The sequence below is a fragment of the Echinops telfairi genome, unplaced genomic scaffold (assembly GCF_000313985.2).
Source record: "Echinops telfairi isolate 266 unplaced genomic scaffold, ASM31398v2 ScPeMD7_7415;HRSCAF=8453, whole genome shotgun sequence".
Taxonomy (NCBI): Eukaryota; Metazoa; Chordata; class Mammalia; order Afrosoricida; family Tenrecidae; genus Echinops; species Echinops telfairi.
This window is the reverse complement of record NW_022111315.1, coordinates 460791-474969: the sequence shown is the minus strand read 5'-3', so window position 1 is coordinate 474969 and position 14179 is coordinate 460791. Positions and strand designations below refer to the sequence as shown.

General features: G+C 47.9%; 1 protein-coding gene across 2 annotated transcripts; it reads left to right on the top strand.

Moving 5' to 3' along the window:
- The first annotated feature begins 2736 nt into the window (after positions 1-2736).
- Positions 2737-9785, top strand: GJB1 (gap junction protein beta 1). 2 transcript variants are annotated; one of them, XM_045297000.1, is made up of 2 exons: positions 2737-2811; positions 8277-9785. In XM_045297000.1, the coding sequence occupies exon 2, from the start codon at positions 8293-8295 to the stop codon at positions 9142-9144; it is 852 nt and encodes a 283-aa protein (XP_045152935.1). In that variant the 5' UTR covers positions 2737-2811; positions 8277-8292; the 3' UTR covers positions 9145-9785. The 2 variants fall into 2 exon arrangements, with proteins under 2 accessions (XP_045152935.1, XP_004716727.1); XM_004716670.2 differs by lacking the exon at positions 2737-2811 and adding an exon at positions 7804-7892.
- Positions 9786-14179: the final 4394 nt, after the last annotated feature.

The window sequence follows — 14179 nt, the reverse complement described above, 5'->3', positions numbered from 1 at the left end:
TCCATCTTCTTAACAACCCAAGTTCAACTTGGAGCCCTGCTGGTGTGATGGTTACATATTGGACTGTGATCCTCATGGTCGGCAGTTTGAAACCACCTGCAGTTCCGTGAGAGAACGACTAGGCTTTCTACTCCCGTAAACAAATACAGTCTCATTAAATCCCAACTAATAAAAAAGAAAGACCATGTTATTCTCTTAGATATTTATGGCAATTCTTTCAAATAACTGTTAACGACATTAACATTTTTTCCCTGCAAAACAAACAAACAAAACCATTACAGTCTCAAAAACCCATAGAGGGTCACTATGAGTCAGTCTTGGCTCAATGGCAGCAAGCTTTCTTCTCTGAAACCCAACTTTATCTCATACTTCTGAACTCCGCTGGTGCCCCTCAGATCTTCATATGGCATTTTAGAACACACTCCCCTGTGGTTACTCATGTACATTGGTTTAGAACTTTCTGAGTCCAGGGGCCATTTCTGATTCAAATTCTCAATGGGGCCAGAGCTTATCAGCAAACAAGTTCTAGAACCAGACTGCCTGGGTTCAAATACTTTTTACATTTGGGGGAAGTTTATCACCAGGACTTTCTTCCAAGGTTGAACTCAAACCTCCATTCTTTCGTTTAGTGACTGAGCGCATTAACCAGGGACTAGCTGAGTGACCTCAGTTATGTCATTTAACCTCTCTGCCTTAACATGAGTATATCAATAGTGTCTACCTCATAGGGTCATTGTGAGCATCAAACACGAAAATATACGCAAGACCCTTGAACAGCAATGCCTGCTGAGAGTCCAGTTTGAAGTAGATAATAAAGACCAGCCTTTCTTGCGTAATGATTGTGTAAAAGGCAACGTTCAAAGAATAGCATTACAGACTATCCTCCGTGAGAACTTGCTCGGTTTTGCCTTCACCAACCAAGTTGACTAGATTCTCGCTACAGGAACTCTCTAAACCAAATCCATTCCCATCCAGCCGGCTGACCCATAGTGACCCCGTAGGACGGAGTAAAATGACCCGCTGGGGTTTCCAAGGCTGTAGTCTGTACAAACGCAGACTGCCACATCTGCTAAGTGATCTTCAGGAATTTCCTACCTGCGTTTTAAATGTTTGCCAGACTCTGGGCGCCTCATCTAACTTCCACACTCTCCTGCTTCCCTGTTGTCTCCCAGGCCTGCCTTGCTTATTCCTGTCTCTGTGCCTTTACTCACACTGCTCTTCCTTTCCCCTTGCCAAGTCCTCCACATCTTTTTTTTAAACATTTTATTAGGGGCTCATACAACTGTTATCGCAATCCATACACACATCAATTGTGTAAAGCGCATTTGTACATCATTCTCAAAACATTTTCTCTCCACTTAAACCCCCGACATTAGGTCCTCATGTTTCCCCTCCCTCCCCGCTCCCCCCTCCCTCATGAGCCCTTGATAGTTTATAAATTGGTATTTTGTCATATCTTGCCCTGTCCGACGTCTCCCTTCACCCACTTTTCGGTTGTCTGTCCCCCAGGCAGGAGGTCACATATAGTTCCTTGTAATCAGTTCCCCTCCACATCTTTTATTGCGCCACGTCAGCCCCACCTTTCCTAGGAAGCCTTCTCTAATTCAGTTTACTCCCATCTTCCTTTTCTTTGAACTCTCTCAGTCTTCAAAGTTGGAATCACACAATTAATTGAACCTCTGCTGAGGCGCGTGGTTATTTCTTGGTACATGTCTCCTCGGGAGATTGGTAAAGCTGTCCTTAAGAACAGCTGGCATATTTTCCCCTCCCTGCCACCTACCCGCAGCATGTCGTCCCTAGGCTGGGCACTCAGTATGTGTCCAGTGAAGACTTGTTAGTTGATATATTGATATGCCTGAGTTTGGCTAAGAGAGGCTCAGGTTTAGGCTCTCTTTCTGGCAGTGGGCACAGACTGGGTGAAGAGCAGGAGGCAGAGGGACCAGGGTCTGCTGGCTCCATTAATTTATTTTATGCCACTGAAACTTTAGATATAGTAGCGTATTCAGGTTCAGCTAAGCCCTGAGTGTGGAGACCTTGAAACTAGACTGATCCTCCAGTTAATAGTTGACAGTCCCTGTTTGCCTAACGATTGTCAAGATTTGTTGCTGCACAAGATACACTTTGCAGTTCAACTGTGTTGGCCCCAGATGAAAGGCAATCGTTCATTTTAAGGTTCTCAGACGGGATTGGAAATACTTTGGTCCAGTCCCAGTCATTCAGGATGTGGACAATGGGCAAGGAAGAAGCCAAAGGGTACCTTGTACTGCCACATGGGTGGGGAGCACTGACATTCCCCAAGCTCAGCCTCAAATGCCAGTAGGCATCACACATGGCATTTTTCTCCTGAGAATTCTATCACTTCAGAGCTCAAAGCTGGAAGGGATGGCATCCAGTGCAGGCGCCCTCTCTGCAGCTTGCCCACACACTTAGAGCTACCTGAAGCCTGTTTCAGGGTGTCGGGAGGACAGATCCAGTTCAGTCTCCCATATAGGCTAAATATGGTCACATGGGTGGCAGTGATGCCTCTTGTTCTCTGGGGCAGGGCACTGACTCCAGGCTATGTGATCTGTCTCTCCAAACCCATTGGAAAGTCTAGGATCAATCTTGTTTAATGATTGTGTGTAGGGAGAGGTGGGGCTGGTTAATGTTTGTCTTGTTCCTCTTGGGCTGTGGGCCATATCTGGCTCTGGCCCTGGACTCATTGTCCCTCCCCTGGGCTGGGCTGACAATACTTAGTGGCATAGGGCAAACACGCCTGCAGACATTCCCTGGGAAAGGGCAGCAGCCGTCTGGTGTAGCAGTGCCCAGGAGGTGAGGAGGGGGGGCATGAGGGAGGGCCGGGAGGGCTGGTGTGGCACAGGGTGGGCATAAATGGGGACTAGGCAGAGTCCCAGGTCCTGGCTCCTCTTGGTCTCAGCATTCAGTCATGTAAACTCCTTCCGTGCTTAACCTCTGAGCTGGGATGAGGCCCCTCCTGCCAGGTGTCAAGCTTGCTTAGGCTCTCTCTGCAGTCCCCAACTCTCATCCTCTTTCCACATTCAAAGGCGTTTCTTCTCTCTCTCTCTCTCTCTCTCTCTCTCTCATTCTCTCTCTTTCTCTCCTCACTCAAGTGTTTCACTCATTCTCACAGGGTCAAATTCCCAGGAATTCTTAAAGTACCCCTTAGGCTCAGGGTAGCCAAGTTCTTCTCCATACAACATTTCTGGGTTAGGGTTACTTGAGACTACTGGGCCCAGGATGGTGTTCTTTTCCTCCCACAATTACAAGGTAAAGCATGTGTGCAACCAGCATAGGGGCTGTGAGTGGGAGAATACAGTGTGCTCAGCAGGTAGCAGAGGGCCAGCCAACAGGGTTGAAGATTTGGGAACGTGCACGTCCATGTTCTGGAGGGAGACCAGCAAACTCAAGAGGTGCTTGGAGTCGCTGTTGGTTTGGAAATCTAAAGAGGGATGCCCTGCCAGCTGTTTGGAAGTTGTTCCAGCTGTTGGGCTTGGCACTGCTGAATGCATGGATTTATAAAATGAAATGAGGAGAGAAAAATGGAGGCAAGACAGGGATGAATGGAGAGAAGTATAGACACAGATGCACTGTTGCAATGCAGAGAGGACTGAGGATTGGGTGAGGTGCCATGAGTCTTTATCAGAGCCCCCGTTCTTACAAGCTATATGATAAGCTGCTCAACTTCTCCCAGCCTTCATTTTCTTTATGAAAAGAGACACGAACCAGGGTGTTGTGAGGGTGAAAGCTGATGAACTTATGGCTCCTAGCACCTGGTAAGCATTCCATAACTGGTCCCTGCTATGATAAGCCCAAGTAGAGAGTCAGATGAGTGATGGAAAAATAAGGGGGTACAGTCCAACCAGTGAATAAAGGAGCTGACACTAGCAGTTCTTTTTTTTTTTTTTTTTTTTTGGACACTAGCAGTTCTGTGGAAAGAGCATAGCAAAGGAAGACAACATTGAAATGAGCTTAAGTGGACCTGACCTATGCCTGGTCACAGAGTATGCCGGCCAGAGGTCGAGAGGTAAAGTCCAATGAGTGAGGTACCGTAGAGTCATCGAGTAGAGGCAGGGGCGAAGAAGAGAGCTTGAAGAAGAGGTTGGCTTTAGCCGCCCAAACTAATGAAGGCAGCCAGAACTTTTAGAAGGACATCTCAAAGAAAGCCCCATGTTGTTTCCTGCCCAGAGGCTGGGTAATGGGTTGCCTCCAGAGAGGGGCTGTTAATGCCACTGAGAGCATCTAGGGCTGCCTGTGATGCGTGAGAGCGAATGCAGTGTTATAGGCTGAAGGTACTTCATCCTGCCCAACCAGACTCCTCTTCGCCAAACCAAAGAAGCACAAGGGTTTTCTTGTCCTTAGAAGCGGGTGGAGACAAGGAAAGAAGTGGGGGCAAGCTTGATGAATATGTGTGTGGCACCTACATATACAGACAATCGCACGGGAAGGAGTTTCTGAGTTGTGGGCCTGGTCTCAGCTAGAATACAAACTCCTTACAGGCAGAGAGGTTGTCAAAAACAGTGGTTTTGAGGTGAGACACAAATAAATTCGAAATTTGACTCTACGACTTAGCAGCAGTACAACTGCCATTGAGATGAGTTATTTAATCTCTCTCTGAGCCTCAAATTCCTTGTCTGAAAAATGGGGATACTATTACAGAATTGTTGTAAGGACTAAGTGTGATCCCCTGATTTTGAACTGTGCTTTAGTGCTGGGGCAAATCTGAGTCTGTGGGTAGGGCCAAAGCCTGACATGAACAAAGCGTGACATGAACAGAGAAGTCCTCTCTAATTAAATAGGACAAAACCTGGTTGGAATAACACAGAACCCGGACTTTAACCCACAGTCACTAAAATGGTTTGAATTTCAAAATCAGATCACTCCCTTGGATGTTTTTGTGGTCATTAGAGTCTTCAATGAAGCCCATGAGGTATTGATGTTGATATAATGATCCTCTTCCAAAGTGGAAGGCAGAGATTGATAGCTCAGTGCCCACACAGGGGTCATAAGGGGCCACAAAGAAAACTAACAGTTTATGTCCCGGGTGGCTCTAGAAGATGAGAAACAGAGCTAGGAGAACCCAAGTACTCCATGGTAGCCAAACTGTCTTTGAGAATGCAGCTGCAGGTACAGAGAAAAGAGAATAACTGGGGCTTGCTTTGGAGCAAGAGGAAGCAACCTGGCAAAGATAAAGATGGGTGCGGGAGCCAAAGAAGAAGCAATAGAAAGCCCCGAGAAGGAAGGAGGGGGAAACGTTGTCAGCCGATAGGAAAGGGGAGAGGAAGGAATGGCTAGAGAAGAAGGGCCAACTTTGAAGCTCTCCATTTCGAATAACCCCTGCAGAAATAAAAGTGGTTATTTCAGCCAAGGCAGTAGGATTTCTGAGAATGAGTATGGGCTCTGAATGTCATTTGGGCCAACTCAGTGGCCACCTTTGACACTTATTATTTGTCTAACCCTTGAGCAAGTTCTTTCACCTTCCTTTGCTTTGGTGTCCTCATCTGGAAAAGGAAGATAACCACGCCTACCTCAGAAGGTTGTTCAGAAGATTACACAAGATGGAGTGCTTGCAAAGGCTTGGCCCCCGAGTACTCAGTGAACGGCTGTTAGCCTTCTCCTTGAAACCACCCATTTTCCAGTCTAACACATCTCATTTCTTTAGAGCTAACTTTGGTATCTCCCACCACAGCTCTGCCTTCAGAATCCCTGGTTTGGGAGGAAAGGTACCTCTGCTACCTTCCCACAATGATTTGAGCACACAGTATGGATTCACAAAGATTTTTTTTTAGCTCAATAAAGAGACATTGTTCAGAGAACCTATGCCCCCATAGACCATGCCTTCTCGCATTTTCTTCCATGCCTTTCCCTAATCTCTTTCAGTTATTTATATCCTACCCCTTCCCTCTACAATAGAAAGTCTCATCTAGAGATAGGTATGGGGTTTCTCCTACAACCACTGCCCTGGCAGTGGGGTAATGACTGAGGGCAGGAAATGCCCAGCATTTCCTGTGAGTCCAGATCAATGTGCTCTCTTTACATCTAACCCAGTTCCTTGCTTCTAATTTGATCTTCTTGCAGACTTAATAGCAGAAGAAGTTGAAGGTAAGGAGAGGCCTTTGTTTTGTCTGCCTGGGGGCAGAAGGGAATTTCTCCCCTAGCACAACTGGCAAGCTCCTAAAACATGATGTTACGATAATGTATGTGCTTAACTTTGGGGGCAGGGCAGGAACTGAACAGCCTGTCCTATCTCAGACAGATGATGGAGTTCAACAAGGACACCAAGAAGTCAAAAAGAGGGATCTTGGGGTTAGCAGATGCCACAACCCTTTCAGACAGTTCCTCATGTGTGGTGACCCCCAACCATAAAATTATTTTCGTTGCTACTTCATCACTGTAATTTTGCTACTGTTATGAATTGGGTGGCCCCTGTGAAAGGATTGAGAACCGCTGACTTAGTCCCTTAAAGCGCATTGTTTTCTTTTCCTGAGAAGTTTCTTACTTCTCTTGATCATCAACATTGAAATTGGAGCTGAGCTAAGAACTTTTGCATGTTTGTCTCACTGAATGTCCTAATACCCTCAGGTACTAACGTTTACAGAAAAGCATGCAGGCTCAGAGAAATTAAGTAAGTAGCCATAGGGCAGGATTTGAATGAACCCAAAGCCACCAGTGATTCTTATATATTCCATCTCCTAACCTTCTGTCTGCTGGTGACTCTCAACTTTCTCCTTCTGTTTTGTACTCCCCATATAACAACTTTACCACCTTCTGGCTGAGTTCTCTTTCCTCAAATTCAGGGAGGGATGAACAGGGTTTGTTCTAGGACACTGGAGTTGAAAGTGTTCACAGGTCCACCGCTTCCCGACTTCTCTTATGTTTACCAGTAACATTTAGCTTTTACATTTTGCTTTGTTGTTGTTAAACCACTAGCCTTTTCTTTTCCTGACACCATCGGTCAAAGCACAAGGAGTGCTGTGGAAAGGGCCTAAACTTCTGCTTCAGCCTCTTCTGAGGCTTGCTAAGTAGGTTCAAAAAAGAAACAAAAGTATACATGAAAACATGCTCAGATCAATTGGTCTCTGGCTGGATAAATGCAGTGCTGGGGGATAAGCACCGGCCTTCAAACTGCCAGGTCAGCAGTTCAAACCCACCAGTTGCTCCACGGGAGAAAGATAGGATTGTCTGCTCCCATAAAGATGACCACCTCCGGAACCCTAAGGAGCAGTTCTACCCTGTCCTATGTGGTCGCCATAACTAGGAGTTGACTTGATAGCAGTGGGGTTTTTTTTTCATTGTTGTTGCCAGTTGTGTTGGTTTGTTTTTTTTTGGGGGGGGTGGTGTTGGGGTCCTTCCTGGTAGCTCGCTCACACCCTGGAGTGGATCCAAGCCTAGGAAAAAATCCTGCTGACCCTAAGTTTCTGGTAGGGCCATTGGAGGAGGGCCTCAGCCCCGAAACTCCTGATTCCCTGAGGTCCTGTCTTACATACACCTGTCTTTGTTCCATCTCTCTGTCTTGCTCCCCCCTACTTCAACTCCCCCACACACACACCCCGCAACCATGGCTGTTCTTCTGGTGGGGCTATGTTACGGGGGTGGCGATGGACCGGGCGGGCACAGAACAGGTGGGTGCAGGCTGGGTGTCGGGCGCTGGGACACAAGTGCTCTGTGTGTAGGGTGGGCGGAAGTCAGGGCGTTTGATCTGAATTCTAAAGGGCGTTGTTCAGAGCCCCACAAAGGTCTCATTGTGCAAACACTGGGTATAAAGCAGCATATGACTCCCCAGCACCCGGCTGTGATGAATCGGAACACAGGCACGGACCCAGGGACTACTCCCCCTGCACAGATATGAGACCATAGGGGACCTGTCTGGGTGGCCTCAGAGACAGGCACTCAAGGTAATAGGGCTTTGTTGGGTTTGCCCCAGGTCCAGAGCCCACGAGCTGAGAGACAGCGAGCAGGAAGGACTATCTGATAGGAGAACAAGATTGATCTGGCAAAGAGAAGGGCTAGAGAGGGAAAAAACGCATTGGGTGAAAGTGAAGAAAGGGAATGGGATGCGGGGCTCAGGAAGGTCAAGGCCCGTGTGAGAGGAGGAGGAGGAGGAGGAGAGGTAAGCAAAGGAGATTGTCGTCATGGGGAAAGCTGTGGCTCTTGCTTCCTTTCATGCCTCTGACTCTTAGAAGAGGTTGTGGGGGGGCGGGGGGTGACTGGCCGTGCTATCGTCCCGATCTTATTGTCCCACCTCTCTGACACCTTGCCTTGTGGCTCATGTTTTACAGGTGTGAATGAGGCAAGATGAACTGGGCGGGTCTGTACACCTTGCTCAGTGGTGTGAACCGGCACTCCACCGCCATTGGCCGGGTGTGGCTCTCGGTCATCTTCATCTTCCGAATCATGGTGCTGGTGGTGGCTGCAGAGAGTGTGTGGGGGGACGAAAAGTCTTCCTTCATCTGCAACACCCTCCAGCCTGGCTGTAACAGCGTCTGCTATGACCATTTTTTCCCTATTTCCCATGTTCGCCTGTGGTCTCTGCAGCTCATCCTGGTTTCCACGCCCGCTCTCCTTGTGGCTATGCACGTGGCTCACCAGCAGCACCTAGAGAAGAAAATGCTACGGCGTGAGGGCCACGGGGACCCTCTCCACCTGGAGGAGGTGAAGAGGCACAAGGTCCACATCTCAGGGACACTGTGGTGGACCTATGTCATCAGCGTAGTCTTCCGGCTGCTGTTCGAGGCCGTCTTCATGTACGTCTTTTATTTACTCTACCCCGGCTACGCCATGGTACGACTGGTCAAGTGCGAGGCCTACCCCTGCCCCAACACCGTGGATTGCTTTGTGTCCCGCCCCACAGAGAAAACGGTCTTCACCGTTTTTATGCTAGCCGCCTCGGGCATCTGCATCATCCTCAATGTGGCTGAGGTGGTATACCTCATCATCCGGGCCTGCGCTCGCCGAGCCCAGCACCACTCCAATCCGCCCTCCCGAAAGGGCTCAGGCTTTGGCCACCGCTTCTCACCGGAATACAAGCAGAACGAGATCAACAAGCTGCTGAGCGAGCAGGATGGCTCCCTGAAAGACATACTGCGCCGCAGCCCCGGCACTGGTGCCGGCCTGGCCGAGAAGAGTGACCGCTGCTCAGCCTGCTGATGCCACATACCAGGCAACGTCCCAGGCCGCCCCCACCCTATCCTGGGCCTGTTCCTCCTTCCCCCCTGCTGCTATGCAGGCCTCTGCCTGCTAGGAAACCCTGGATCAAAACCTTTCCTCCCTCCCACTCTGCCTTCCTCCAGGGCCTTCCTTCTGAGTGACCTCGGAGGGAGGAAGCCGGAAGTCACAGAATCCAGTCCTCCGGGTTAATAGGGGATGCAGGGTAGGCATGGGCAACTCTTTCGGCCAGTCCCCCCACCCCTTACTCTTCCCTTTCCCTCTCCCGGAGACCACTGGGGACAAGAGATGAGATGGTGTGACAGTAGCTCCAATTATGAAACTAATCTTAACCCTGTACTGTCAGATACTCTATTTTTCAGTCACATCAGTGGGGAGGGATATGGGCAAGTGAAGTGAAGACAGGTATGCTGTGGGCCTATGGAAGAAGGGAAGGTAAGGACAAGAGAAAAAAAAACCCAACAAAACCCTGTGCTGGATGGCAGCGTCTGAAGCGGGGGAGTTAGGAAAGGAGAAGCAGGCAGATAAGTTGGTGGTTGGGAAGGGCTGCCTTTGCCTTTAGTCCCCAAGGCCTCTCGCTCTCTGCCTGGAATGTTACACATTAAACAGGATTTTACAGTAAACGAGGAGGTGCCTTGTGTGTTTGTCAAGTTCTTTCTTCTGTAACCTCTGACTGCTTTCTGGATGAGCTGGCCTTGGCTTTTTGTAGAGCAAGATAGGAATGGGGCAGAAGAAATAGTGGTGTGAGGAAAGGAAGCTGCAAAACGAGAGACCACTGCACTCCTGGCCCGGCACAGCCAGCCCCTGAGCTGTTCTCTCCTGTGCCGTGCTGTTTGGCTTTCAGTTTTTTTAAATCACAGCTTTATTGAGATATAATTCACATACCTCCCTCCTCTGATTTTAAAGTGATTAAAATAACTCCCTCTGGAGAGACAGGATATGATAAATTCCTCAAGTCTTAGAGAAATATGCACATATTTCTTAGAGAAATATGCACATATTCCCTTGGCACCTTGATGAGAGACCCCCCCTCCTTCACTCCTCCAAAACCCAAATCAAACTCACTGCCATTGTGACCTTGTAGGACGGGGTAGAACTGCCCCTGGGAGCTTCCCAGACTAGAACTCTATTGGAGAAGAAAGCCCTGAGTTTCTCCCTTGGAGTGCCTGGTGGATGTGAACTGCTCACCTTGCAGTTACACCACCAGGTGGGTTCATTGCATGCCTAGGGGCGAGGTATTTCCCTTCTCAAAACCAAACGCACTGTCATCACGTTGATTCCAACATATGGTGACCTCCTAGGGCAAAATAGAACTGCCCCCTTTGGGGTTTCTGAGACTTTAAATTTTTACAGGAGTAGACAGCCTCATCTTTCTCCCATGGAGTGACTGGTGGGTTCGAGCCACTGGCCTTGTAGTTGGCAGCGCACTATGCTACCCTCAAAACTAAACATTCCCTACAGAGGGATGCCCTACCACTCACCCGGGGGATTGCACAATTACTCTGACCCCTTTCCTCTGGGCAAAGCCTTCTCATTTTCTCTTCCTCCTCAATTTTCTTCCCTTAGAAATCAATACTCTCCACTCCACAAATGTCTTGACCACAGGTTGAAAATTCCACCAGCAACTTCCTGCTAGTATCGCTCTTCGCTCTTCGAAATGGAAGGTAGCTTCCCTTCTCCCAGGCAGCTGGAGCAGAAAATGCCCCAGATGGGATTGGACAAAGTTGGTTCAAGTTCTGGTTCTGTCACTTAGCAGCAAGACCTTCTTCCTCAAAACCCAGTCTCCTTGTAAGCAAACTTGGACCAGCCTAGTACATCTCTAAGCTCCTTTTAACACTCTGTGTTCTGCGATTCCTTAAGGTTTCCTCAGCCTCACGGGGATTTCTCCATCTCAGAGTTACTGCCCTCACAATTGGTCTCTCATAATAAAAGTTTCCTCCGTGGCAAATTTCCCTTCTCAGCTTCCCAACCTCCCAAGCAGGAAAAATGATTAGCCACTCCCTCTCAGAGTATGCTGACTCCATGTGGGGAGAACAGCAGAAAGGAAGAGAGACGCTGGCATAAACTCATTAGAATTGTTCTCTGGTTTTGTGTTTTTGTTTTTCCTTTAGGAAGCAAGGAAGGTTTACTCGTCCAAGGAAGTTCCTCCTTTAGGAAAGGAAGGAAAGAATAAGCATTCCCTCCCCTCACAGGCCACATTCTCTGAGAGAAAACTCTCTGCCCGCCCCCCTCCCAGCCACCCCCACCCCCCACTTGAAAAAAGAAACACATTCCTTTACTGCAGAGATTTCCTTTCTCCTCAGAAACTGACTTCCTACTGTCAGAGGAGAGGTCCCCCATCCTCCTCTGGGTGGGAGAGGTTTCTTTTCATATTGAAATATACTTTCTCCTCCCACAACATAACACAAGATAATACAACAGCCGTGGAGTGTATAGCCTATCTCCATCCAAAAGGCCACCAACAGAAAGATTTCCTTTGAAAATTTCCATCCTGAGCCATGAGGCAGCCTCATGCTCTCCTCACACAGAGAAACGCAAAAGCTGTCATCTGCTCAGGAATGTAGTTTCTCTTCAAAGGGTTCCACCATTGTTCCCCTTCGGAAAGAGACTCCAACTCCAGATCAAGGCTTGCCTCCCAGGACTGGCTGTTCCTGGAAATAGATGACACAATATTCTTGTGTCCTGTGACCCAGCTGGGCACAGGCCGCAGGAACCTGGAGAGTAGCTGATCTATACAATGTCTCAGGAGAGAGGAGGGAAGGTCAGGCTAACCCCCCTGAGGTTAACTTTTTTTATTTGAAACTCTAGCACAATGACCTGTGAAAGAGAGAGGGGGTTGAGGCTCAGTACGTGCCACAGAATAGACACTCGATGTTTTGAGTAACTGGAGTAGTAAAATCGTTAGGTGCCAGTGAGTCCATTCCCACACAGTCGGTTCTCACCCATACTGACCCCACGCACGCCAGAACAAAGGGCCGTCCTCTTTTGCACTGCCCTTCTAGGTTACCGAGCATGCTGTCCTTCAGGGACTGGTCTCTCCTGACAATATGTCCAGAGTATGTAAGGCGAAATCTCGTCATCCTTGCCTCTAAGGAGCACCCTGGCCCTACTTCTCCCAAGACAGTTGTGTTTGTCCTTTTACTTTACAGTTGTTTGTCCATGGACTTTTCATCAATATTGTTCACCAGCACCACAATTCAAATGCATCCATGTTTATTTCAGTCTTCCTAACTCATTGTCCACATTTTCACATGCACGTGAAGCAACTGAAAATTTCATGGCAAAAATAAAACAACAAAAACCCGAGGAGCTGGTTCCAGAAGCCCAAGTGGAAAGCGAGAGTTTTGGAGAACGATGAAGGCAACGAATGTATAAGTGTGCTTTACACAATTGATGTATGAGTGGATTGTGATAAGAGTTGTAAGAGCCCCAATAAAATGATTAAAAAATACATTAAAAATTTTTTTAAATAAATAAAAAGTCCAAGGAAAAAAATTTTTTTAAAAAGAAGAAAGAAAATTCCATGGTTTGGGTCAGGCGCACCTTAGTCCTCAAAGTGATTCCCCTGCTTTTCAATACTCTAGAGAGGCCTTGTACAGCAGATTACTTAGTGCAAGTCATCTTTTGATCTTGACTGCGGCTTCCACGAGCGAGCGTTGACTGTGGATCCAAGTAAGACAAGATCTTTGACAACTTCAACCTTTTCTCGATTTGTTACCCATTGGTCCAGTTGTGAGGAGTTTGGTCTTCTTTACATTGAGTAGTAATTCACACTGAAGGCTGTAAACGTTGATGTTGATCTTCATCAGCAAGTACTTCAAGTCCTCCCCACTTTCAGCAAGCAAGGTTGTGTCATCTGCATATAGCAGGTTGTTAATAAGCCTTCCCCCAGTCCTGATGCTGCATTCTTCGTCTTATTATCCAGTTTCTCTGATATAGTAAAGAGAGTAGTAAAGAGGGTATTCAAATGAGGAAATCTGTTCTCCATTCATTAGTTATAACCCTCCTCAGTTTCCTTATCAATGTTGTTATTGTTGTTCCGTGCCATTGAGTCCGTTCCGACCCATAGCGACCCTATGCACTATCAAACGAAACATTGCGCAGTCCTGCGCCATCCTCACAACCGTTCCTATGCTTGAGCCCATCCTCGCAGCCACTGGGTCAATCCATCGTCTTGAGGACTTTCTTCTTGTTTGCGGCCCTTCTACCTTACCAAACATGATGTCCTTTTCCAGGGACTCGTCTCCCTGATAATATGTCCAACATACAGGGTTAACAATAACCTCCCTACTTCTTTCACAGGGCTTTTACAAGACTCCAATAAGATGTACTCAAAAGCTGTTTAGAAACTCTAAAAACCAAGATGTTGTCATAAGCACTGAGACCATAGCCTTAAGGTATGCTAAGTACTTGAGATGAGCTAGAAAAGAGTGAGGTTGCTTCAAGTAGGCTGAATTTGGTAATAGAGTTGGTCACCCCCAGGCAGTGGACAGCAGTCCAAACAGCAAAGTCCAAGAGATGTTGCAAACTTGAGCATGACTCATTTAGGGGTTGAGTTGAGTTAGTTAGTTTATTGTGCCAACCTGGCCAATAAACACATGTGGGGTTAATTGAAGGGCTGAAGGATAAATTGCTCGGTGAGCCTCGCCTCTCTAGTTCTCAGGTCTCTTGATTTCTGATGGTCGGACCAGGGTGCAGCTGCCTTAGCCAGTTCCTGCTTGAGCTGGCAAGGCTCACTTCCTGCAAGACATCCCTGAGGAGAAGCCACATGGACCTACCCAGATGCAGCCCTGGGTGCTGGAGCACCCGTATAGAGAGACCCCTGCCGGCACTGAGATGCTTACATGTTCACTGATTCGGCTTTCCTCCTGCAGTCGGTGTCATAGTGTGTGTTTTGTGAGATGGAGGAGGACTTTGTGGATTGGTGGCGGACATATGGGTTAATGTTGGACTTGTGGGCTTGGGCAGCACTGGGTTGAGATGTTTTCTTGATGTGCACTTAAGCTTTATATGAAAC

Bases quoted from the DNA above. Each gene is read 5' to 3' on its own strand.
- GJB1 (XM_045297000.1), top strand. From the start codon at position 8,293: ATGAACTGGGCGGGTCTGTACACCTTGCTCAGTGGTGTGAACCGGCAC.